At 41.2% G+C, this 27,973-nt stretch overlaps 1 protein-coding gene across 1 annotated transcript; it reads right to left on the bottom strand.

Annotated features, from left to right (window-relative positions):
* Positions 1-6,108: 6,108 nt before the first annotated feature.
* Positions 6,109-26,764, bottom strand: LOC134292347 (zinc finger protein 506-like). Its single transcript, XM_062973005.1, has 5 exons — positions 26,614-26,764; positions 23,640-24,198; positions 19,620-19,696; positions 17,713-17,833; positions 6,109-16,254 (listed from the first exon to the last, which is right to left on the bottom strand). Exons 2-5 carry the CDS (start codon positions 24,151-24,153, stop codon positions 15,332-15,334), a joined length of 1,635 nt encoding a protein of 544 aa, XP_062829075.1. The 5' UTR covers positions 24,154-24,198; positions 26,614-26,764; the 3' UTR covers positions 6,109-15,331.
* Between the last annotated feature and the right edge of the window lie 1,209 nt (positions 26,765-27,973).

Below are 27,973 nucleotides of genomic sequence, written 5' to 3'. Positions count from 1 at the left end.
CAACAGATGGCAGTCCTGGTCTGCGGCAGGTCTTGACTTGTTCAGGAGACTCTCCTCTACCATTAGTTCCATTTGGTGGGAAGCTTTAGCACTGAATGGTTGTGTTGTTAAAGTGCGAAGTATGGAACCCTGCGTAGACAGGGAAGCCTTAGCATTGAACGGTTGTGTTGTTAAAAGTGCAAAATATGGAACCCTGCGCAGACAGGGAAGCCTTAGCATTGAACGGTTGTGTTGTTAAAAGTGCAAAGTATGGAACCCTGCGCAGACAGGGAAGCCTTAGCATTGAACGGTTGTGTTGTTAAAGTGCAAAGCAGGGGTCCCCAAACTTTTTAAGCCGAGGGCCGGTCCACAATCCTTCAGACTGTTGAGGGGCCGGATTATCATTTGAAAAAAATGCAAACAAATTCTGATGCACACTGCATTTGTCTTATTTGTAGTGCAAAAACAACAACAACAACAACAATGAAAGAACAATACAATATTTAAAAATAAAAACAATTTTAACCAAAATAAATTTATCAGGATTTCAATGGGAAGTGTGGTCCTGCTTCTGGCCAATGAGATAGTCAAATTAATTAGGGTTGTTGTTGTTGTTGTTGTTGTTGTTGTTGTTGTTGTGTGCCTTCAAGTCATTTCAGACTTTGGGTGAGCCCAAGTCTAAAATGTATTTATTTATTTATTTATTATTTACTGCATTTATTTACTACATTTGTATCACACCCTTCTCACCCCAAAGGGGACTCAGTGGCTTACAAATTATATGTACATACAATATATTATATTATTAGCATAGCACAATATTACCATTATATATTACTATATTGAACTATACCACTATACTGTAATATTATTAGTAATATTATATGTAATATAGAATATATAATTAATATTATTATGATATGGTATTATTATTAGTGTTATATTGTATTACATTATAATATTATTATCAATATTATATGTATATACAATATATTATATTATAAAACTGAGGGCGGGGGCCAGGTAAATGACCTCGGAGGGCCGCATCCGGCCCCCGGGCCTTAGTTTGGGGACCCCTGGTGCAAAGTATGGAACCCTGCGCAGACAGGGAAGCCTTAGCATTGAACGGTTGTGTTGTTAAAAGTGCAAAGTATGGAACCCTGCGCAGACAGGGAAGCCTTAGCATTGAACGGTTGTGTTGTTAAAGTGCAAAGTATGGAACCCTGCGCAGACAGGGAAGCCTTAGCATTGAACGGTTGTGTTGTTAAAGTGCAAAGTATGGAACCCTGCGCAGACAGGGAAGCCTTAGCATTGAACGGTTGTGTTGTTAATGTGCAAAGTATGGAACCCTGCGCAGACAGGGAAGCCTTAGCATTGAACGGTTGTGTTGTTAAAGTGCAAAGTATGGAACCCTGCGCAGACAGGGAAGCCTTAGCATTGAACGGTTGTGTTGTTAAAGTGCAAAGTATGGAACCCTGCGCAGACAGGGAAGCCTTAGCATTGAACGGCTGTGTTGTTAATGTGCAAAGTATGGAACCCTGCGCAGACAGGGAAGCCTTAGCATTGAACGGTTGTGTTGTTAAAGTGCAAAGTATGGAACCCTGCGCAGACAGGGAAGCCTAAGCATTGAACGGTTGTGTTGTTAAAGTGCAAAGTATGGAACCCTGCGCAGACAGGGAAGCCTTAGCATTGAACGGCTGTGTTGTTAATGTGCAAAGTATGGAACCCTGCGCAGACAGGGAAGCCTTAGCATTGAACGGTTGTGTTGTTAAAGTGCAAAGTATGGAACCCTGCGCAGACAGGGAAGCCTAAGCATTGAACGGTTGTGTTGTTAAAGTGCAAAGTATGGAACCCTGCGCAGACAGGGAAGCCTTAGCATTGAACGGCTGTGTTGTTAATGTGCAAAGTATGGAACCCTGCGCAGACGGTCGGTCAATGTGACTTAAGCAACGTGCAGTCATTGAAGTCTTGAAGGCAGAAGGTGTCACCCCAAAGGAGATTCCTCAGAGAATGCAAGCTGTAAATGGGGATTGTGTGGATGTGAGTCCTGTGCGTCGTTGGGCAAGTAAGTTTCAAGATGTTGAGGTGAGACCATCTGACTTGCGTGACCAACAAAGAGTTGGACGTCCTGTGACAGCAACCACAGAGCTTTACAAGCAAAAGGTTGACAGATTGATTCAGGATGATTGTCGTATCACTCAGAGAGAAATTTCAAGCATAATCGGCATTTCGCAAGAATGTGTGGGTGACATGATTGCTTTGCTTGGCTATCGGAAGATCTGTGCACAATGATTCAGGACGATTGTCGTATCCCTCAGAGAGAAATCTCAAGTATAATCGGCATTTCCTAAGAACGTGTGGGTCACATTATCGCTTTGCTTGGCTGTCGGAAGATCTGTGCACAATGGGTCCTGTGAGACGCTGGTTGCGGAAACAGAGTGTCGACTTCTTCCATGACGGCTTCAGAAAACCTGTTCATCGTTGGCAGAAATGTATCCAATTGTCTGGTGATGATGTGGCAAAGTGAATAGTGGTAGTTAAAGAGCACGTCCTAAGGATTATTTCTGCGTTTGGTTTATTATAATATTCCCATCCAAATCCAAGTAACGAAGGCGGAGGCATTACTTAGCATTCAATAGTTGTAGATCTACATAGATACATCTCATAGCAAAGTTATATTTGCAGTCTAGGAATTGTGCTGTCTATGCAACAACCATCCACACAGTGTTTCCTCCCCGTGTAGCATATAATATTTTGAAACAATATTTTCAAGTCTTAGTGGATACATTACTACCAGCTCCAGTTTCTTGCAAATTTAAACTCAGTAAAACCATCTTTCCAATCCAGTCCCTGACCAGACTCCAGCTTGGCTTTGGTTCACTTTGGAGAAGGTTCAGTTTTGCAAACATGTGTGTGAATCTATCTTCCCCATGGCCTTTCCTCTCTCCCTCCCCTTCTTGCCAAGGCAGCCTTGCTTTCCTGAATCCCTTGCTGGGGTTCATTCCCCCCTCTTTCCCTCCAAAAGTGGAGAAACAAAACTCCCCTGCTTTCCCCAAGCTTGCTGCTGCTCCTTTGCTGTTTTTGCAGCCTCTCTTCCTGGTTCCTGCACGGTGGGCGTGGCTTCCATTGAAGCCACGCCCCTTTCCCCGGGGAAATTAACCCTTTGAGCTCTTTCAGGGAACTTGCAATGCAATCAAGTTGGACTGCAATGTAGAGAGATGGATGTCCTACTAGAAACACCATCACAGGCATAATATAGCAACTTCCCTTCCAAGCATGACTTATTTGGGAACCAACAGAAACCTATTACAGTAGAGTCTCGCTTATCCAACGTTCTGGATTATCCAACGCATTTTGGTAGTCAATGTTTTCAATACATTGTGATATTTTGGTGCTAAATTCGTAAATACAGTAATTACTACGTAGCATTACTGTGTACTGAACTACTTTGTCAAATTTGTTGTATAACATGATGTTTTGGTGCTTAATTTGTAAAATCCTAACCTAATTTGATGTTTAATAGGCTTTTCCTTAATCTCTCATTATCTAACATATTCGCTTATCCAACGTTCTGCCGGCCCGTTTACGTTGGATAAGCGAGACTCTAGTGTATTATTATTATAGTACAATATAGTAATTTAATGCTTATATTGTGCTATGCTTTGATTTGTAAGCCACTCTGAGTCTCCTCGAGGGTGAGAAGAGCGGAATATAAATGTAGTGAATAAATAAATAATAAATATTATTATTATTATTATTGTTATTGTATGACACAGCAAACAAGATAGATATGCTGGATTTCGTTTCACAAAATCACAAGTCAAACACTTCCCAAGTGTCTAGGACTGTGTCATGTATTTTCGGATGATGTGCGCAGAACTCCACCAATGATGGAATTGAACCAGACTTGGCACACAGAACTCCCATGACCAATTTGTTTATTTATTTATTTACAGTATTTATATTCCGCTCTTCCCACCCCTAAGGAGACTCAGGGCGGATCACATTGTACACATATAAGGCAAACATTCAATGACATATAACATAGAACAGAGACAGAGACAGACGCAGAGGCAATTTAGCCTTCTCCAGCTTCCAGCTTCCTGAAGGTATGCTTGATTCCGGCCACAGGGGGAGCAGCTGCTTCATCATCCACTGCAACGGCAACTTCCTCATTCCAACGGGCAGCTGGATGATTTTTTTTATGGTGTCATAAATTAGCCTCTCCACATAGAAGTGGTACCTAAATTTCCTACTTGATAGATGCAACTATCTCTCGGGTTGCTTACATCATCAATGAGCAGGGGCTATATTTTATTTTTAATTGTCGGGTGCTCATCCCGACATGGGCTGGCCTCGAACTCATGAGTGATTTATTGCAGCTGGCTGCTAACCAGCCTGCGCCACAGATTGGCACAGTCCAACCAACAAAAAATACCAGAAAGGTTTGGTGGGCACTGACCTTGATTTTTGGAATTGTAGTTCACCTACATCCAGAGAGCAATGGGGACTCAAATAATGATGGATCTGGACCAAATTTGGCACGGATATTCTATATGCCCAGATGTGAACACTGGTGGAATTTGGGGAAAATAGACCTTGAAATTTGGAAGATATAGTGTTTTCTGATAGTCTTTAGCAACCCCTCTGACACCACCCTCGTGACCCCCCAGGGATCCCGACCCCCAGGTTGAGAAACGCTGCTTTAGGGGCTCTATGCTCATATTTAAACACTGTAATGACAATAAATACCCTTAAAGACACCAGATCCTGTCTGATCTAGTTAATGCTTTTATGCAAAAACCACTGGGAAATACCAGTAGCTAGATTTAAGAGAAATAAACGCTTTCCCTTGTCTGAGAAAACCCTATAAACAATCATGAGGTTGGTGTGGACATTGTGAGGATTTGTAAAAAGCACCGTGATGTAATGGCTTGACTGGAAAGTCATGTGTCAGGAGCTGATTGGCTAAGCGTGCCAAGAGCCAACGTTCTGATTGGCTACTGTCTCTGGCTTGTTGCTGAGAGAAACTGAGCTTGCATTTTCACCTCAGAGAGCGAAGAGAACGCTGACTGGAAACAGCCCGGGAATTAATGGCTGCCGACTCTCTGAAGCCTGATCATTTTAAGGCAATGAGGCATATTTAAAGACAGTTTTAAAAGGACTGTTGATTCCCTCTGTGCTCTGTAAGAAATCAGAAAGACTACTGTATATATTGTTGCTCTGTTTGACTCATTGAACTGAAGTAAAGTTACTGTTACTTATTTCACAAACCTGAGTGACACGTTATTACACTGCAGGGTAAACTGTGGTTCAGAAGCCATGGTAAAAGCTTCTATTTATCTACATCTACAACTTTCCCTTGTCTGAGAAAACCCTACAAAGTCATGAAGTTGGTGTGGATGCTGTAAGGATTTGTAAAAAGCACCGTGATGTAATGGCTTGACTAGAATGACATGTGTCAGCAGCTGATTAGCTAAGCGTGCCAAGAGCCAACGTTCTGATTGGCTACTGTCTCTGGCTTGTTGCTGAGAGAAACTGAGCTTGCATTTTCACCTCAGAGAGCGAAGAGAACGCTGACTGGAAACAGCCAGGGAATTAATGGCTACCGACTCTCTGAAGCCTGATCATTTTAAGGCAACGAGGCATATTTAAAGACAGTTTTAAAAGGACTGTTGATTCCCTCTGTGCTCTGTAAGAAATCAGAAAGACTACTGTATATATTGTTGCTCTGTTTGACCCATTGAACTGAAGTAAAGTTGCTGTTACTTCTTTCACAAACCTGAGTGACACGTTATTATACTGCAGGGTAAACTGTGGTTCAGAAGCCGTAATAAAAGCTTCTATTTATCTACAACATCCAACAGACTTGGTGGTCCATATGCACTCAGAATGGTTATAAACAAAGGACCAAGGAGAGACAAAAGAGGAAACTTTTAAGTTAAAACTACAAATATGTGGCTTCCCAAAAAGTGGGCATTATTATCTTCTCAATAAATCATTTTAAATTGCTAGAACAAGGCATTGAGTGTACAATTCCCAACATCCATGGGGTTGCAAAGAGGGAGACCCGATGAAGCATTGCCAGAAAAGGAATGGAGGGAAAAGGGAAATAAAAATTGCAACACGGACTGGCAAAAAAACTATCCTTTAATACTGTGAAAATTGGCCTATACATTTAAAAAATAACATTTGGGCAGCACCGGGAAGACTTCAGCTAGTTCTTCCTATATCGCAATGTCAGCAAGAGGCTAGAAATAGAACCCAAGTGTCAAATATCTGTCATTTCTTGTGAAAGTCAAGAAGCAAAGTAGGAACGCAGAACTAAAATGCAAAACGGGTACCAGCAGCAAAGTTTGGGGGTGGAAAAGGTATACAAAAGGAGGGGAAGTTAGCTCACCAAACTGGAGAAAAACAAGAAAACAATAGATATAAATAACGAGTGATTATCAGCCCGAGATAGGATTAGGAATCTTGTCATTTAGTAAATATGGACCATCTCCCCGAGACCTTTGAAATTCTGGGTCCAAAATTTAAGCACTTGTTCTGATGCAGACACATATACTGAATTATTTGGATTTATGTAGATGTTGAATTTCTATTCAACAGTTCATTTAATAGTAGTAATAATTATGTTGTCAAAGGCTTTCATGGCTGGAATCACTGAGTTGCTGCGAGTTTTCAGGGCTGTATGGCCATGTTCCCGAAGCATTCTCTCCTGATGTTTCAGCCACAACTATGGCAGGCAACCTCAGAGGTTGTGAGTTCTGTTGGAAACTAGATATATAAACTGTTGGATTATGGTTATATGTGTATGAAATGTAAGTCAAGTGTTTTCTGCTGTTGTGCAAGAGTGCGTGTTTCAGCAATGAAACAGTTAACAGCAGGCTAGTTTTGACTGACAGCCTGCTATGACCTATCAGGCATGATTTCTGGCCTTTGGAGGTCGGAACTTTCTTCAGACTGAGGAATGTGCTTTCTTATCTCTGTGTGTGTTGAGCTGGTGCTTGCCGAAGCAAGAGGCTATAGAAGAATGCCAGCTCAAAGCGATGGCTTTTGCTATGCTTTGTAAATATGTATTATAGATATTGAATAAATGTTTGGACTTCAGACTACGGATGTCTTCGAGTCTGACATTGAAAAGAGGAATTGGTGAGGCAGACGATTGCAACCAATTCATCAGGGTGCTGGAGAAGATGATTGATGGAGTTTGAAGAAATCCATCCAGCACGCACCCTGAACTCCACGCTGACATAAACCCCATTTGCCTAGTTTCCAACAGACCTCACAACCTTGCTACTGAGGATGCCTGCCATAGATGTGGGTGAAATGTCAGGAGAGAATGCTTCTGGAACAAGGCCATATAGCCAGGAAAACTCAAGCAACCCAGTAATAATAATGATAATAATAATTGTATTTCTTACCCACCTTACAGTATATTTTGTCTACTTGGGACTGACAGATGGATTTAGGCCAGATGTTCTTTCAGAACACTTAACTTTGCCGGCAAATGCTTGCTGTATTTGATGGGAAGGTGACATTTCCTCATCCTTTCTTTATTCTTCATTTCTAAATAAACAGTGGGGCACAGAGACAAATCCCATGTTCTTCAGGAATCTGAAAAGGGATCAAATCCCTTCCCATGGGCCACGTATTTAGCATGTCACACAGATAAATGTCCCCCGTAGGCTTTCTTCCATGAGAGTAAAGCTTTTTTTCTGGCCTTAAAAGTCTTGCCACACGTTGTGCTTACATCTCAAAAGTGACCACATAATTTGGGCAAATCGGCACATTTTGGAATAGGCAGGAAATGTCAAAAAAGTGCAGTCACAAAACAACGGTCGTGATTAGCTCAGCCACTTCCAAAACAGCCATGTCATAGGGTTGCTATGAGATTTCTGGGCTGTATGGCCATGTTCCCGAAGATTTTTCTCCTGATCTTTTGCCCACATCTATGGCAGGCATCCTCAGAGGTTGTGAGGTCTGTTGGAAACCAGTCAAGCTGGGTTTATATATCTGTGGAATGATGTCCAGGGTGGGAGAAAGACCTCATCTGCTTAAGGCAAGTGTGAATGTTGAAATTGGCCAGTTTGATTAGCATTAAATGTCCTTTCAGTAGTACATGCTTCTTGGCAGAATGGGGTTGGACCAACTTTTCCAACTCTACGTTTCTTTCTGGAGGGCCACAAGGTCTCTTCCAACTCTATGATTCTTTCTGGAGGGCCACAAGGTCTCTTCCAACTCTATGATTCTTTCTGGAGGGCCACAAGGTCTCTTCCAACTCTATGATTCTTTCTGGAGGGCCACAAGGTCTCTTCCAACTCTACGATTCTTTCTGGAGGGCCACAAGGTCTCTTCCAACTCTATGATTCTTTCTGGAGGGCCACAAGGTCTCTTCCAACTCTATGATTCTTTCTGGAGGGCCACAAGGTCTCTTCCAACTCTATGATTCTTTCTGGAGGGCCACAAGGTCTCTTCCAACTCTATGATTCTTTCTGGAGGGCCACAAGGTCTCTTCCAACTCTATGATTCTTTCTGGAAGGCCACAAGGTCTCTTCCAACTCTATGATTCTTTCTGGAGGGCCACAAGGTCTCTTCCAACTCTATGATTCTTTCTGGAGGGCCACAAGGTCTCTTCCAACTCTATGATTCTTTCTGGAGGGCCACAAGGTCTCTTCCAACTCTATGATTCTTTCTGGAGGGCCACAAGGTCTCTTCCAACTCTATGATTCTTTCTGGAGGGCCACAAGGTCTCTTCCAACTCTATGATTCTTTCTGGAGGGCCACAAGGTCTCTTCCAACTCTATGATTCTTTCTGGAGGGCCACAAGGTCTCTTCCAACTCTATGATTCTTTCTGGAGGGCCACAAGGTCTCTTCCAACTCTATGATTCTTTCTGGAAGGCCACAAGGTCTCTTCCAACTCTATGATTCTTTCTGGAGGGCCACATAAAATAACACGGTAAGCCACACTCAGCCCATGGATTTGAAATCTGGTTTACACCAGTAATGGTGCATAGCAAGTTTCCAGGGAAAAAAAGAAAAAGTTATAGCCTACGGACACAAATATGGTAACAATTTTGGGTACACAGGAAGGAAAAATATCACTCTCCCAGGTCAGATACCTTGAGGTCCACGTTATTGGTATAAAAAGATGTTTACAAATTTCATTGAATTTTCTAAACAACAGATAAGGTATAAAACCAATAAAGAAATAGTGAAAAACACAGCTACATCACATCAGCCTGTGATTCATTCTGCACTAAGCACATCTTAAGTTGCGTTGTTGTGTGTTTTCCAGGCTGTATGGCCATGTTCGAGAAGCATTCTCTCCTGACGTTTCGCCCACATCTATGGCAGGCCTCCTCAGAGATTATGAGGTCAGTTGGAAACTAGGCAAGTGGGGTTTACAGTAGAGTCTCACTTATCCAACATAAACGGGCCGGCAGAACGTTGGATAAGTGAATATGTTGGATAATAAGGAGGGATTAAGGAAAAGCCTATTACACATCAACAAATTTGAAGAAAAAGTAGTGCAATACGCAGTTGTAATGTTATGTTGCAATTACTGTATTTATGAATTTAAAACCAAAATATGATATATTGAAAACATTGACTAAAAAAATGGCTTGGATAATCCAGAACCTTGGATAAGCAAGTCATGGATAAGTGAGACTCTACTGTTTATGGAATTGGTTGTGTTATGAATAACGTTTTATTTTTACCCTAATACCCTATTTCGTATTTTCCTTTCCAATTTGGAGGGTTTTTTTCCCCTTTTTTTAAATTAAAAATTACTTTTTTCCTTCCTTTTCTTTTCTTCTTCTTCTTGTTTATTCCTTTAAACTAGACTTTTTATTTTTACCCTAATACCCTATTTCGTATTTTCCTTTCCAATTTGGAGGTTTTTTTCCCCCTTTTTTTAAATTAAAAATTACTTTTTTCCTTCCTTTTCTTTTCTTCTTCTTCTTTATTCCTTTAAACTAGACTTTTTATTTTTACCCTAATACCCTATTTTGTATTTTCCTTTCCAATTTGGAGGTTTTTCTTCTTTTTATTATTAAAAATTACTTTTTTCTTTCTTTTCTTCTTGTTTATTCCTTTAAACTAGACTTTTTATTTTTACCCTAATACCCTATTTTGTATTTTCCTTTCCAATTTGGAGGGGTTTTTTCTTTTATTAAAAATTGCTTTTTTTCTTTTTCTTTTCTTCTTCTTCTTGTTTATTCCTTTAAACTAGACTTTTTATTTTTACCCTAATACCCTATTTTGTATTTTCCTTTCTATTTTGGAGGTTCTTCTTCTTCTTCTTTTTTTTATTAAAAATTACTTTTTTCTTTCTTTTCATCTTCTTCTTGATTATTCCTTCAAACTAGACTTTTTATTTTTACCCCAATACCCTATTTTGTATTTTCCTTTCCATTTTGGAGGGTTTTTTTTCCCTTTTTTAAAATTAAAAATTACTTTTTTTCTTTCTTTTCTTTTCTTCTTCTTCTGGATTATTCCTTCAAACCAGACTTTTTATTTTTACCCTAATACTCTATTTCGTATTTTCCTTTCCAATTTGGAGGGGTTTTTTTTCTTTTTTTTTATTTATTAAAAATTACTTTTTTAATTTCTTTTCTTTTCTTCTTCTTCTTGTTTATTCCTTTAAATTATTCCTTTAAACTAGACTTTTAATTTTTACCCTAATACCCTATTTTGTATTTTCCGATGTAAGACTGGTAAAGCACCTGGCCTAGATGACCTGATGATGGAGCAAATCAAGCACTTGGGGGCCAAAGCTGAAAACTGGCTTTTGAAATTCTACAATCAATGCCTGGCACACAAACAGACTCCCACAGCATGGAGGAAAACTAAGATAATTGCCATCTTAAAACCTGGTAAAGATGCCTCCAATGCCAGGAACTACCGACCAATCTCCCTCTTATGTCATCTATATAAAGTCTATGAGAGGATGCTATTAAATCGACTAGGACCTGTTATCGAACCCAAGCTTATTGCACAACAAGCAGGTTTCAGACCAGGGAAAAACTGTACAGGTCAAATTCTTCATCTGACTGAACATATCGAGGAAGGCTATGAGAAAGGCTGCATCACGGGAACAGTCTTTGTGGACCTTACGGCAGCCTATGACACGGTGCAACACAGAAAAAAAGCTGCATAAAGTCTACCATATCCCCCGGGACTTTGACTTTACAAAAACTGTCCAGACCCTCTTAGAAAACCGCAGCTTCTATGTGGAGTTTCAGGGCCAGAAAAGCAGATGGAGGAGGCAAAAGAATGGTTTACCCCAAGGCAGCGTTCTTGCACCGGCCTTATTTAACATCTTCACGAACGATCAGCCACAACCACCACTCACAAAGAGCTTTATATATGCTGATGACCTTGGCCTCACAACACAAGCAAAAGATTTTGAAACAGTTGAAAAGCAACTCACCAATGCCTTGAAAGATCTCTCCAGCTACTACAAAGAGAACCACCTGAAGCCCAACCCTTCCAAGACACAAGTGTGTGTTTTCCACCTACGTAACCGCGAAGCCAACAGGAAACTGAAAGTGACTTGGGAAGGCCAAGAGCTCGAACACTGTTTCCATCCTAAATACCTTGGTGTCACCTTAGACCGAACACTAACACATAGGAAACACTGCATGAACACCAAGCACAAAGTAGCTGCACGCAATAACATCCTGCGGAAACTGACTGGCAGCGCATGGGGAGCAGACCCACAAGTAGTAAGAACATCAGCCCTGGCCTTGTCTTTCTCAACTGCAGAGTATGCCTGTCCTGTCTGGCACAAGTCTGCACATGCAAAGCAGGTGGACATAGCACTGAATGAAACATGCAGAATCATCACGGGATGCCTTAAACCTACACCTGTTGATAAACTCTACAAGTTAGCTGCCATTGCTCCTCCTGACGTGCGACGGGAAGTTGCTGCTAACGGTGAGAGAAATAAGGTCGAACATTGTGAAAGCCACCCACTGCATGACTATCAGCCTCCTCCCACCAGACTCAAATCAAAGAAGGGCTTCATGAGAACCACCACTCCTCTTGATGTCCCCCCAGCAACAGCAAGGGTGTCCCTCTGGGCAGCTAAACATGGCAATTCCAACTGGATGGCCCCCCAAGAGGGTCTTCCTCCCGGGGCAAACCAAGAACGGGCAACTTGGAAGTCCCTGAACAGAAGTGGAGTGGTCAGATCAAAAGACAACTTGGCAAGGTGGCACTATCTGGAGGAATCCTCCACCTTGTGTGACTGTGGAGCTGAACAAACAACTCCGCATATGTATGCTTGCCCACAATGTCCTGCCTCATGTACGGAGGAGTTGTTTAAAGCTACAGACAATGCGGTTGCTGTTGCCCGCTTTTGGTCCAAAACTATTTAGTTGCTTGTGATTTCTTTTTTATTTCCATTATTTGAAATGTATTTGTTGTACAATGCTTTTGACACGAAATAATTACTTTTTATTTTTACCCCAATACCCTATTTTGTATTTTCCTTTCCAAATTGTTTTGTTTATTATGTAATCTATTTGTAAAAATTCTGAATAAAAATTATATGAAAAAAAAGGAGAGAATGCTTCTGGAACATGGCCATACAACTTGGAAAACACACAACAACCCTGTGATCCCGGGCATGAAAGCCTTCGAAAACACATCTTAAGTTCTTCATAAAAGCATGACATTTGCATGACTTCTCCTCTACGTGAAATACTGCTCTGTCTATTCAAGTTTTAATCTCATACCGAAGACATTATTGTGGTTGGTCGTAACGTGTGACTCATCTGGTGAGTGTTGGGTAAGTGAGACTCTACTGTATTTATATATCTGTGGAATAATGTCTAGGGTGGGAGAAAGAACTCTTGTCTGTTGGAAGCAAGTGTGAATGTTGCAATTGACCACCTTGATTAGCACTGAATAGCTTTGCAGCTTCAAAGGGTTCCAGTTTGGGGGAATCCTTTGTTGGGAGGTGTTAGCTGGCCCTGATTGTTTCCTGTAAAACCACGTAAGAAAACAGGAGACCTGATGTATCAAACCCTCTCCTTTTCCCATTTCGTAACACTCTGCACTTTGCCTGGGATCTACAAATTAGTCTCCTGTTTTTAACCCTGTATCCTGCTTGTTGGATTTTAATGATTGTTTTTATTGATGTTGATGTTTTTACTGGGATAATTGTTTTATTGCTTTGTTACTGTTATTTGTTTGTAAGCCGCCCCGAGTCCCTTCGGGGAGATGGGGCGTGGTATAAAAATAAAGTTATTATTATTATTATCATTATTATTATTATTAAATCAGCGTTACAGAATAGTTATAAAGCAGGCCTAGTTTCCAACAAACCTCACAACCTCTGAGGATGCCTGCCATAGATGTGGGTGAAATGTCAGGAGAGAATGCTTCTTGAACATGGCCATATAGCTTGGACATGAGAGAAGCCTCCCAGTAACACATCCAGCGTCCCCTGGGTAACGTCTCTCTGTAGACAGCCAATTCTCTCACACCAGAAGCGACTTGCAAGTCGCTTCTGACACAATTAAAAAAATCTCTGTCAGACTCACCTATTATGGAAATTGTCAATGTAAAGGGCAGAATAGGAGAACCTCAAATGTCCCATTGAATGAAGGTGGAAATATGATTTTTTTTTCATTCTCCATCTCAGTTATCATATACAAGCAGAAAGTGTGGAGAAGGAAAAGGCCAGATGGTTTTCCATAGTGGTGTCTGCCTTAAACTTACTGATAAAAAGCCACAAAAAATGGATGCTAAGGTCCCTTCCTCCTTTGGAAAAGTGTTAATGGTATACAGAGCTTGTTGAGTAAGGTTGTTCTGTGTTTTCCGGGCTGTATGGCCATGTTCCAGAAATTTTCTCTCCTGATGTTTTACCCACATCTATGGCACGCATCCTCAGAGGTTGTGAGGTATACCTCACAACCTTATACCTCACAACCTCTGAGGATGCCTGCCATAGATGTGGGCGAAACATCAGGAGGGAATGCTTCTTGAACATGGCCATATAGCTTGGAAAACACACAACCACCCTGTGATCCCGGTCATGAAAGCCTTCGAGAACGCATCTTAAGTTCTTCTGTGTGAAATATTGCAGTGTCTATTCAAGTTTTAATCTCATACCGAAGACATTATTGTGGTTGGTCGTAATGTGTGGCTCATCTGGTGAGTGTTGGGTAAGTGAGACTCTACTGTATTTATATATCTGTGGAATAATGTCTAGGGTGGGAGAAAGAACTCTTGTCTGTTGGAAGCAAGTGTGAATGTTGCAACTGACCACCTTGATTAGCACTGAATAGCTTTGCAGCTTCAAAGGGTAAGTGAGACTCTACTGTATTTATATATCTGTGGAATAATGTCTAGGGTGGGAGAAAGAACTCTTGTCTGTTGGAAGCAAGTGTGAATGTTGCAATTGACCACCTTGATTAGCATTGAATAGCTTTGCAGCTTCAAAGGGTTCCAGTTTGGGGGAATCCTTTGTTGGGAGGTGTTAGCTGGCCCTGATTGTTTCCTGTAAAACCATGTAAGAAAACAGAAGGAGACCTGATGTATCAAATCAGCGTTACAGAATACTAGTTTCCAACAAACCTCACAACCTCTGAGGATGCCTGCCATAGATGTGGGTGAAATGTCAGGAGAGAATGCTTCTTGAACATGGCCATATAGCTTGGAAAACACACAACAACCCTGTGATCCCGGTCATGAAAGCCTTCGAGAACGCATCTTAAGTTCTTCATAAAATCATGTCATTTGCATGACTTCCTCTGCGTGAAATACTGCAGTGTCTATTCAAGTTTTAATCTCATACCGAAGGCATTATTGTGGTTGGTCGTAATGTGTGACTCATCTGGTGAGTGTTGGGTAAGTGAGACTCTACTGTATTTATATATCTGTGGAATAATGTATAGGGTGGGAGAAAGAACTCTTGTCTGTTGGAAGCAAGTGTGAATGTTGCAATTGACCACCTTGATTAGCATTGAATAGCTTTGCAGCTTCAAAGGGTTCCAGTTTGGGGGAATCCTTTGTTGGGAGGTGTTAGCTGGCCCTGATTGTTTCCTGTAAAACCATGTAAGAAAACAGAAGGAGACCTGATGTATCAAATCAGCGTTACAGAATACTTATAAAGCAGGCCTAGTTTCCAACAAACCTCACAACCTCTGAGGATGCCTGCCATAGATGTGGGTGAAATGTCAGGAGAGAATGCTTCTTGAACATGGCCATATAGCTTGGAAAACACACAACAACCCTGTGATCCCGGTCACGAAAGCCTTCGAGAACGCATCTTAAGTTCTTCATAAAATCATGTCATTTGCGTGAAATACTGCAGTGTCTATTCAAGTTTTAATCTCATACCGAAGGCATTATTGTGGTTGGTCGTAAAGTGTGACTCATCTGGTGCCGCCTGAGGACGGACTTGTGCGTGTAGCTCTTCCCACACTCCAGGCATATGTAGGGTCTCTCCCCGGTGTGGTTCATTTGGTGCGTGGTGAGGTTCCGCTTCTCGATGAAGCCTTTCCCGCACTGCAGGCACTCGTAGGGCTTCTCCTCGGTGTGAACCAGCTGGTGCCGGTTGAGCTGCGAGGACCAGTAGAAGCACTTGCCGCACTTGGGGCACTTGAAGGGCTTGTCCCCGGTGTGGAGCTTCTTGTGCTCGGTGAGGTACCGCTTCTGGTTGAAGCACTTCCCGCACTCCAGGCAGCGGTACGGCTTCTCTCCCGTGTGGATGAACTGGTGCCTCTTCAAGTGGGGACCCCAGCGGAAGCTTTTCCCGCACTCCTGGCACTGGTAGGGCTTCTCCAAGGTGTGGATCACGTAATGTTTCTTGAAAGCGGACTTGTAGCGGAAGGAAACTCCACACTCCAGGCAGTGATACAGGTTCTCTCCTGCGGGATCCACAACGGCGGTCTTCCCACTCAAGGCCCTTCCAACTTCCTGGCACGTGTATGGGTTTCCCCCTGAAGGCGTTCCTGGATGGGTCCACCTGAAGGTCTCTCTCCACTGTGGACACGGGTGGGAGTACTCCTCCGAGTCACTCGTAAGGTTGGAAGCCCAATGGAAGCCGTTCTGATAAATGACACACTTCCTGCGCTCTTTGTCTATCTCCTCATGGATTGATGTTTCCCAGATGTCAGCCACCAGTTGACTGCTCTTCTCTTTTGCTTCTCTTCTTTCATGCCACTCCTCCTCCTTCTCCTCTTCTGTGTATCTGTCCCTTTCCAACTCCACTCTGCATGACACCTCTCCGTTCTTGCTCTTCCATCTACCAACACCTAGAAGGAAGAGAGAAATTCATAAGAGGGCAAGGAAGAAGGGAAGCAGGGTATCAACAAGCACTAGTGACACAGGGTTGCTGTGAATATTTCGGCCTGTATGGCCATGTTCCAGTAGCATTATTTACTGATGTTTTGCCTGCATCTGTGACTGGCATCTTCAGAGTTCTGTTGGCATTAAGGCAAGTGGAGTGTATATATACGAGGGCTATCCACAAAGTAGGTTACGTTTTAGATTTTTAAAAGGACAAAGTATAGGAGAAATCATTTACCATATGCAGCTGAAAGGCACATTCCAATACTACAATCTCATGTAATCCCCATTGAAATCTAGGCACGTTTCATATAGATAAATGAGTTTGAAAAGTACTGCTCCAGTAAATTCTCCGCTTGTGTCCTCAGCTCTTCCCCCTTCTCCCTTCCTGCAGCATAGCCAAAACGCTGCACTGCCAGCCACGTCCCCATTGTTGGAAACAGAGGAGAGAGGCGGCAAATTTACTGGGGCAGTACTTTTCAAACTCATTTATCTATATGAAACATGCCTAGATTTCAGTGGGGATTACATGAGATTGTAGTATTGGAATGTGCCTTTCAGCTGCATATGGTAAATGATTTCTCCTATACTTTGCTCTTTTTAAAATCCAAAACGTAACCTACTTTGTGGATAGCCCTCGTATATTTGTGGAATGTCCAGGGTAGGAGAAAGGACCCTTGTCTGTTTAAAGCAGGTGTGAATGCTGTAATTAGTGAGCTTGAACAGCACTGAGTAGCCATTAAGTCAATCAGTGAGGGTATCAGCATAATATAATAATTATAATAATATACTTGATTTATACTCTGCTCTATTGCCCCGAGGGGACTTACAGAACAAATATACGGCAAACATTCAATGCCATTATACAATTAACAAGGACAGACAATACATAAACAGAGGTAAAGGCTTTCCCTATCTTTTCCATTTCTGGCATCTGGAGGCTGCGCTTGACTCCGGCCACTGGGGCTGCTGTTGCTCCATTTTCAATGCCGAGGAGCTTTGTCGTCCTTAGATGTCCTCCCAATCGAATCACTGGCATGTCCTTGTGGGCACCTTTTATTACCTCCCCGCTTAAAGTGGTACGCAGGGTGCTGTTGCTCCATCTTCCATGCCGAGGAGCTTTTGTTGTCCTTAGATATCCTCCTGATCAATGTCTTTAAGGGCGCCTTTATTACTTCCCTGCTAAAAGCGGTACCTATTTATCTACTCGCACTTCTGCTTTCGATCTGCTAGGTGGGCAGGTGAGCTGGGGCTGAGGGCGGGTGCTCACCCCAACCTGGGCTTGAACTGCTGACCTTTTGATCGGCAGGACTTTCTGCAGCACAGCGGTTTAGGGGCCTGGGGCTGCTAGGAATGGTGGGGGTTGAAGTCCAAAACATCTGGAGGACCCAAGTTTCCCCATACCTGAGCTAGAAGACCCTTACCTAGAGAGGCCACCATCCCATAATTCTTCTCCATCACTTCTGTGTGCAAAGCCCTTTGGTTGAGATCCAGCAGGGCCCACTCCTCCTCACTAAAATGTACAGCCACGTCTTCAAAGTCCACCTGAAAGAAGATAGGTATTTATTTATTTTATTTATTAAAAGTATTTATATTCCGCCCTCTCACCCCGAAGGAGACTCAGGGCGGATCACAAAACATACATATGTGGCAAACATTCAATGCCGTTTATACACTGACAAGACAGACAATTGTACATAGATAGAGGTATATATAGGCTTTTCCCATATTCGGCATCTTGGAGGCTTGTGCTTGGATGCAGACACGGAGGAGTGCTGTCGCTCCATCTCCCTCCCGAAGAACTTTGTCCATTAATTTCCTCCTTGATCGAATCATTGGCATTTTTCTGGCATTTCCTTATGGGTGCCTTAATACCTCCCCACTTTTGAGCAGTACCTATTTATCTACTCACATTTTGCTTTCAAACCGCTAGGTAGGCAAAAGCTGGGCTAAAGGCCAGAAGTTCACCCTGACCCGGGCTTCGAACTGTCAACCTCTTGATTGACAAGATTTACTGCAGCTGGTGATTTAAAGCCGTGTCACTCATTAAATAGTTCTACCATATCTCCTGTGTCAATATAATAATATATAATACTCATATTATGCTATACTAATAATATAATATATGTATATACATATAATAGTGATAATAATATAGTGTAATATAATATTATAATAATAAGGGCTCGGGCTGTGGCGCAGGCTGGAGAGCAAGCCAGCTGTAACCAGCTGCAATGAATCACTCTGACCAGGAGGTCATGAGTTCGAGGCCCACTCGGAGCCTATGTTTGTCTTGTCTTTGTTTTATGTTAAAAGGCATTGAATGTTTGCCTATATTTGTAATGTGATCCGCCCTGAGTCCCCTTCGGGGTGAGAAGGGCGGAATATAAATGCTGTAAATAAATAATAAATACATACATACAATAATATTATAATTATAATATTATAATTATAATTATTATATTATAATGTAATCCAATATAATAATATACACTATTATAACTGTATATTTCTATTACATGTAATATTACTAATAATATTGCAATATAGTGTTATAGTGCAATACAATCTATATATATAAAAGAGTGATGGCATCACAGCGACCCACAAAACAACAAAACTACAGGCCCCCCAACCTCTAAATTTGACAACACAACCCATCATCCACGGCTCTAGGTTGATACAACAAAAAGAAAAGAAAAATAAAGTCCTAATTAGAGAGAGAGGAATAATTGCTTTTATCCAATTGCTGCCAGTTAGAAGGCTAAGCTCCTCCAGCTTGGTCTCCTAGCAACCCAATAAAAAAAAATAATAAACATTAAAAAATAATTAAAAACACTAAAAAAATTAATACAATAAAATACTATAACAGAAAATAACTAAAAATAATACAAGAAAGTAATATAATAAAAAGATAACTTACAATAAAATTTATTTAAAAAATACAAATAACGTCAAATAAAAATTACACAATTTTAACCAATAGCACCACCACTTTGCCACAGCAACGCGTGGCCGGGCACAGCTAGTAATATATAATGCTTATATTGTGCAATGCTAATAATATAATATACTGTATGTACATATATAATTTGTAAGCCGACCTGTCCCCTTCCGGGTGAGAAGGGCTGGATATAAATGTCGTTAATAAATAAATAAATAATAAATAAATACATGTTTTTAAAGTGGAAGTGAGTGGAGGTTTTAATGAAAGACCTGGGTCTTCGGGAATGGCGTTCCAAAACATCGTATTTTGGTAAAAGCAAGATGGAAAGAAGAGGAAACATGCAACGGAGAGCAGGGAATCCCATCCCAATTTCAATCCCTTTACCTGATCTGTTCGCACAGAAGAGAAGTCCAACGAATCAAGAAGGAGAGACGGGCGACTGCCTTGTTCTGAGCCATCTCCTGCGATACGTATGAAGAAGAGGAGAAACAGAAGACAATTCATGTCATTGTTTTTTTCAAACCTCACGTTTCAACCAAAGTATGGACATCCCATAGCTAACAAAGATTGACAAAAAAGGTTTCTTTTTCTGCCAACCTTCTCTTTTTCACTGGAAAGGGCGAAAAATTTCATGTGAACAATTTTAACAGAAAGGAGGAAACCACGAAAATGAACAAAATCTGGTTACCAGTATTTAAAAACACGAGAATCAATACAGTAAATAATGAACAACACTCTGAAACAGGGGAACTCAAGACAGCAAACAATCAAGTGCCAGTTAACACCGCAAAAACAGAGGATGCCTTATTGATCTTATATGCTGTTGTATTGCATCTTATATTTTGTACGGTACCATTGTGTGTTGTCTTCTAAGCCACCCCTAGTCCCAATGGGAGATGGAGGGGGGGTATAAATAAGAGCTTATTATTATTATTACCTCTATGCAGACACCTTCACCGATTGACTTTGCAGCTTCACCATGAGATATATGTATATCTATTTCTGACATTCATATTTCCACCTTCCTTCAGGGGAGCATCTGAGTCTCTCCATAGTAGGAGAGATGAACTAGATGAAGCAAGTGTGAATGCTGCAATTAACAAGCTTGGCGCAATTGGCTAAACCAAGGTTGGGTTGTTGATCTGAAGGTTGCTGGTTTGAATCCGTGAGATGGAGTGAGCTTACATCTGTCAGCTCTAGCTTGCGGGGACACGAGAGAAGCCTCCCAGCCACACATCTGGGCGTCTTCTGTGCAACTTCTCTGTGGACAGCCAGTTCTCTCACACCAGAAGCGACTTGCAGTATGATCTCAAGTTACTTCTGAGATTATTTTTAAAAAAGCAAGCTTGAATAGCACTGAGTAGCCATGAAGCTGCATTGAGGCAGCCTGGTCTCTGTTGCCTGGAGGCATCCTCTGTTTGGGAGATGTTCCATACAGAAACAGGAGGACTCTAGACATCAAGCAATCAAGGACCAGTTAACACCTCTCAAACAGAGGATGCCTCCAGGCAACAGAAGCCAGGCTACCTTGATTGACTTTTAAGCTTCATGGCTACTCAGTGCTATTCAAGCTTGCTAATTGCAACATTCACACTTCCTTTAAGCCAGTGGTTCCCAACCTTTGGGCCTCTTGGTGTTTTGGACTTCAGCTTCTACACTTCCTAACAGCTGGTAAACTGGCTGGGATTTCTGGGAGTTGAAGTCCGTAACACCTGAAGGCCCAAAGGTTGGAAACCACTGCTTTAAACAGACAAGGGTTCTTCTCCCACCCTGGACATTCCACAGATATATATATACAGTAGAGTCTCACTAATCCAAGCCTCGCTTATCCAAGCCTCTGGATAATCCAAGCCAATTTTGTAGTCAATGTTTTCAATATATCGTGATATTTTGGTGCTAAATTCGTAAATACAGTAATTACAACATAACATTACTGTGTATTGAACTACTTTTTCTGTCAAATTTGTTGTATAACATGATGTTTTGGTGCTTAATTTGTGAAATCATAACCTAATTTGATGTTTAATAGGCTTTTCCTTAATCCCTCCTTATTATCCAAGTTATTCGCTTATCCAAGCTTCTGCTGGCCCGTTTAGCTTGGATTAGTGAGACTCTACTGTATATATACACACACACACACACACTCCACTTGCCTCACCTCCAACAGAACCTCTGAAGATACCAGCCACAGATGCAGGCGAAATGTTAGGAGAAAATGCAACTGAAACATGGCCATACAGCCTGAAAAACTCACAGCTACACAGTTCCTTACTAAAAAATGTTTTAACCTGGCAGCTAAGAGAGGCCAATGATAGCACCAACAAGGACTAAAAGGGGATAACATTCTGTAAAAGGGATGTCAAAAAAAAAATAAAGCTCACTATGTGATATATAGTTACCAACAATGGGATACATCTCCCTCTAGCTTGGTTCTAAGCCCGAAAAAGATAGATAGAAAGATAGATAGATAGATAGATAGATAGATAGATAGATAGATAGATAGATAGATAGATAGATAATAGGTAGATGCTCCTTTGAGTACTACACAAGGTCTGTTTAGCTCAAACCTGGATGGTGTCCAAGATGTACAAGTTCTATCCCACTGAATAAAAAACGATTACTGAAGACAGAGGGACATAAACACAGACCACATTGTTGGGCAAGTGGGCTAATTAACCAAAGACCCTCTCCATAAACATATAGCAGATTGACTTATTAGCAGCAGCGTGACCCAGCTCCAGTAGCCAAAAGTGATAAAAAGAACAAAAACACACAGACCAATGTTATCTCTTCCTTTGGAGGCTTTTCTTTGTAGCAAAATGATATGGCTACACTATTTACAAAAACAATGTTTCCACAACACAAATACAATTCTTTATACAGTAGAGTCTCACTAATCCAAGTCTCGCTTATCCAAGCCTCTGGATTATCCAAGCCATTTTTGTAGTCAATGTTTTCAATATATCGTGATATTTTGGTGCTAAATTCATAAATACAAGAATTACAACATAACATTACTGTGTACTGAACTACTTTTTCTGTCAAACTTGTAGTATAACATGATGTTTTGGTGCTTAATTTGTAAGATCATAACCTAATTTGATGTTTAATAGGCTTTTCCTTAATCCCTCCTTATTATCCAAGATATTTGCTTATCCAAGCTTCTGCCGGCCCGTTTAGCTTGGATAAGTGAGACTCTACTGTACTTCTTTCTTTGCTTCCATGCTGGCTTCTTTCTCATGCAGATAAACAGCTTCGCTCTCACAGAGCCTCCTCTCACAACAAACTTACACAGGAGCTTCACACAGAAGCTTTCACACACAGCAGCCTTCACACTGGAGCTTCACACACGAGGCCCTCAACCTGGGACTTCTCTCACTGAAGCTTCTCACACTAGGCCTTCTCACACACAGTTAGGGATTCCTCATCTTCAGAAGAGGAAGGGGAGCCAGAAAGTGTTTATGAATCAGAGGGGCAGTTGGAATCTGAGAAGGAGATTTTGCAAGTACCCTCATTTCAGGAGAGGCGAAAGGAAACAGAGCAGAGACGTCATTCAGCTAGAATAGCTGCCAGAAATGCAGCTGAGTAATTGGGAACTGCCTTAGCACCTGTGAGGGGACTCAAGGTTATAAAGCAGAAGCAGAGCCGGCCCTAGGTATTTTTCAAGTGTATGCGAACAGAATTTTGGCAACCCCCCTCCAAACCAATCACTGAAAAATAAAAGCATTGGATAAGCGAAAATGTTGGATAATAAGGAGGGATTAAGGAAAAGCCTATTAAACATCAAATTACATTAAGAGTTTACAAATTAAGCACCAAAACATCATGTTTTACAACAAATCAACATAAAAAGCAGTCTTGACTGCGCCCCCATATGTTTTGCGCCACAAGCAACAGCTTAATTTGCCTCATTCTTGGACCGGCTCTGAGCAAAAGCAGGTGCAGCCAAGCTCTTACTGGTAAGAAACTGACTCTACACTCCCCTTGTGCCTGCTTCAAGTCTGCATCTGGGAAACTGCTCCTAAGGATTTATTGCTGTTTCTTTGTCTGAAGTAAGACTACTTTTTGATTTGGGAATTTATCAGAGACTAAGAGCTGTGTTTGCCATAAGACTTCCTTGCTTCCTTTGGCATTATTCCACTGAGTGTGCTATACTTTATTTTTTGCTGAAGTAAAGCAGTTTTCATTTACTTACCAGTGTTTTAAGGCTGTTCTTAAAAGACAAAACAGGACACACACTGAGGCTTCTCTCACACCCCTTGGGAAGACCCTTGCTTTGGCCCACTAACTCTAATGTACTTCAGGATGACACTAGCTTATTTAACTGTTACAGTGCTTGACTAACATTATTGTAATTAAAAATACCTAGGGAAACTCACAACCAAAGACATCATGAGTTCTTACTCAGTGAGGTGGTCTCTCCACTGCCCTCCACGTCGATCCACCCAGGCAGGCTGGTCTCCAATGGGACCTCCTGGGCCTGAAGGTCCTCTCTCCTCTTCTCCTCTTGTTCCTGACTCAGGAGGAATCCTTCAGCCAAAGCCACGGCCTGGGAACTGGTCTCTGCCCCACATTCCCTCACCCAGCGCTCCATCTCCGCAGGAAGGACGGCCAGGAACTGCTCCAGGAGCACCAGGTCCAGCATCTCCGCCTTGGTATGCTCCTCAGGCTTCAGCCACAGGCGGCAGAGAGAGTGGAGGCGGCTGCAAACTCCTCGTGGCCCCTCAGCTTCCTCATAGCGGCAGTGCCGGAAGCGTTGGCACAGATGGTCTGTGCTGAAGGCCTTCTCCTCCAGGGCATCCTGACCCATTCTGCCTGGGAATCCAGCCCTTCTCCTGCCCCACGTTTTCTTGGGCTCTCTTCTTCCTCCAGGGCTGGGTGGGTTTGGCTCCTCCATCTTCAATCTAAGCTCCAACATCAACCATTTTTAACTTGAGGGAAAGGAGTGTCCAGGTTGTTTTCTCTGGAAGAAAGGCAAAACAACAACAATAGTAATAATAATAATAATTCTCCTTTGTTTATTCAATAGTAAAGCCCACAAGAAGACTTTTTAATGCCAGTGGTGTCAGTTCTGACTGATGCAACACTAAAGTAGCCCTGGTTATTTATTAGAAGGGATGTACAGTAGAGTCTCACTTATCCAACACTCGCTTATCCAACTTTCTGGATTATCCAACGCATTTTTGTAGTCAATGTTTTCAATACATCGTAATATTTGGGTGCTAAGTTCGTAAATACAGTAATTACAACATAGCATTACTGCATGTTGAACTACTTTTTTGCCAAATTTGTTGTATAACATGATGTTTCGGTGCTTAATTTGTAAAATCATAACCTAATTTAATGTTTAATAGGCTTTTCCTAATGCCTCCTTATTATCCAACATATTCGCTTATCCAACATTCTGCCGGCCCGTTTATGTTGGATAAGTGAGATTCTGCTGTATGTGAGAATGCCATTGCTTTCTTCTGAAGCTTAGAGAATGGAACAATACCTATGTAAGGCTCAGTTCTTTTCAAATGAGAAACCTATTGGAGCAAGCATGGGCAAACCTCAGCCCTCCAGGTGATTTGGACTTCCACTCTCACAATTCCTAACAGCCAGTAGGCTGTTAGGAATTGTGGGAGTTGAAGTCCAAAACACCTGGAGGGTCGAAGTTTACTCATGCATGCTTTATAAGTAATCTGTAACACTGATTTGATACATCAAATCTTCTTCTTCTGCCTTCTTACATGGTTTTACAATGCTCTGAAAACATGGAATTCCAGGTATGAATCATTCAGGGCCTGCTAACACCTCCCAACAAAGGATTCCCCCAAACTGGAAGAAGCCAGTTTTTGAAGCTGCAAGGCTATTCAATGTTAATCAAGGTGGCCAATTCACACTTGGACACTTGGACATTATTCCACAGATATATAAACTCCACTTGCCTAGTTTCCAACAGACCTCACAACCTCTGAGGATGCCTGCCACAGATGTGGGCGAAACGTCAGGAGAAAATGCTTCTGGAACATGGCCAGACTCACAGCAACGCTACAAGATTAGTCCTTAGCAAACAAGATCACTATACTGACTGTTGTATTGGATTGCATGTCGGAAACTTCCCAAGTCAATTATATCATCATCATCATCATCATCATCATCATCATTTTCTATTGTTTTAAATCTGTATTTAACTGCTTATGTTTTTATTCTTTTGTGTTGTTGTGTATTGGCATCGAATTCTGCCAGTTTTGTGAGCCGCTCTGAATCCCTTCAGGTGAGAAGAGCGGGATAGAAATGATGGAAATAAATAAATAAAAAATAATCATGATTATCATTACTAATTACTAATCATTACTAATATTATTACTAATAATATTGCAATATAGTCATATAATACAATATATTGTATGTATATATACTTGTAAACCACCCTGAGTCCCCTTCGGGGTGAGAAAGGCGGGATATAAATGTTGCAAAATAAATAATTATAAAGTCTGGCTTTCTACATCTTTCCAGCACCTTGCTTTGTGACAGACATTATTATGATGATGATGATGATCATCATCATTGTATAGGGCCTTTTTATGTCCCTCCAGCACCTAGATTTGTGACAAACCCTTATTTCCCTCATTTCTATTCCGCCCTTCTCACCCGAAGGGACCCTTTTTATATTATTATTATTATTATTATTATTATTATTATTATTATTTTATTGTATGACACAGCAAACTAGATAGATATGCTGGATTTCATATCACAAAATCACAAGTTGAACACTCCCAAGTGTCTAGGACTGTGTGATGTATTTTTGGATGATGCGTGCAGATCCCAGTAGGGTGGCCTTTTGCAGTTGGCAGATTGTGATTTTGTCAATGCCTATTGTTTCCAAATGCCGGCTGAGATCTTTTGGGACGGCACCCAGTGTGCCCATTACCACCGGGACCACCTGCACTGGTTTCTGCCAGAGTCTTTGAAGTTCAATCTTGAGGTCCTGATAGCGGCTGAGTTTTTCCAGCCGCTATCAGGACCTTTATTATTATTATTATTATTATTATTATTATTATTATTATTATTATTATCTTATAGGGCTTTATAGGACACCTCATTGATGTTGTTATTGGGACAGACTAATTGTTGTTGTTATTGTCTTGTGGAGCTTCCTAGGTCACCTATAATCCTCTGATTGCAAGGAGGCAGGCTTATCTTTAGCTTCTCTGATGGGGTTACTAGAGGTCATTCCCTCTGATGGGGTTACTAGAGGTCATTCCCAGAGACTTGCATGCTTTGACAAGAGCAGGAGGGCAGGGGGGATTTTTGCAAGGAGGGCTCCCCATAGTTTCCCTTATCCCTTTTTGGAGGGTCACCCCACTCACTCACTCACTCACTCACTCACCTGAGTGGGCACAGAGGCCAGAAATCCCCCTCTTCTCCCTCCTTGGAGCTCCTCTCTCTCTGCTTCAGAAACCCAGGCAGTGGCCCCGCCCTCCAGGCACAACTCACATGGCAGGAATGCCAATCAACGCCAAGCCCCGCCTCCATCCCACACACTTCCGCTTTCTCTAGGCACTCACCACCTCCTAGTCTCTTTTATCCGGAGGACTCCTGTCAATGGTTCCCTGGGACATCTACACTGCACCATTGCATTATGTTCCTGGGTTTTATCAATGTCATTTCCTAATTGTTGGTATCATAAAAGCATGGTGAAAGTTTTTTAAAGTGCAAAAACTTTGTCTTTGCAGGAGGAACATTTGCACCATATTATTGCTCTAATTTTTCAGTGGATATCTCATAGAGTCTCAACAAATTCAGCATAGTTTGTGCCATGATTACACTATGTTCCTGGGTTATCAATGCCATTTCTTAATTGTTGGTATCATAAAAGCATGGAGAAAGTTTTTTAAAGTGCAAAAACTTTGTCTTTGCAGGAGGGACATTGTGCACCATATTATTACTATAATTTTTCAGTGAATGTCTCATAGAGTCTCGACCAATTTGACATGGTTTCTACTAATAATAATAAAACTTTATATACCGCCCTATCTCCCAGATGGGACTCAGGGCGGTTTCCAGTCATAAAAACAACACAAACATTACATAGCAACATAATAACACATTATTAAGCAAAGTAAAATAATACAATTATAGCAATATATAACACTTACATGACCTGATCAAGGGGACGGGAACCATAAACCCAATATATTAAAATGTATCATTTTAAGTTAAAGAAATCTTGTGCAATATATTCAGGCCCAGAAATCGGCGGTATTCCAATGTAAGGTCAAAAACCTGCCGACACCACCAAGTCTATATTATATTTTATTTATATATAATATATTGTTATATATTGGATTACATTATATATTATTATTTATATATTACATTATATATTATTATATATTAATATTATAATATTATAATATTAATATATTATTATTCTGCCACGAAAACAAAGTTTCTGGAGTATAACAACTACAGTAGAGTCTCACTTATCCAACATAAGCGGGCCGGCAGAACGTTGGCTAAGCAAATATGTTGGATAATAAGGAGAGATTTTTAAAAAGCCTATTAATCATCAAAATAGGTTATGATTTTACAAATTAAGCACCAAAACACCATGTTATACAAAAAAAAGACAGAAAAAGTAGTTCATTACACATTAATGCTATGTAATAATTACTGTATTTACGAATTTAGCACCAAAATATCACAATGCATTGAAAACATTGACTACAAAAATGCGTTGGATAATC

This window comes from Anolis carolinensis, chromosome 2 (genome assembly GCF_035594765.1).
Source record: "Anolis carolinensis isolate JA03-04 chromosome 2, rAnoCar3.1.pri, whole genome shotgun sequence".
Classification (NCBI taxonomy): domain Eukaryota; kingdom Metazoa; phylum Chordata; class Lepidosauria; order Squamata; family Dactyloidae; genus Anolis; species Anolis carolinensis.
This window is presented reverse-complemented; position numbering and strand designations above follow the sequence as displayed.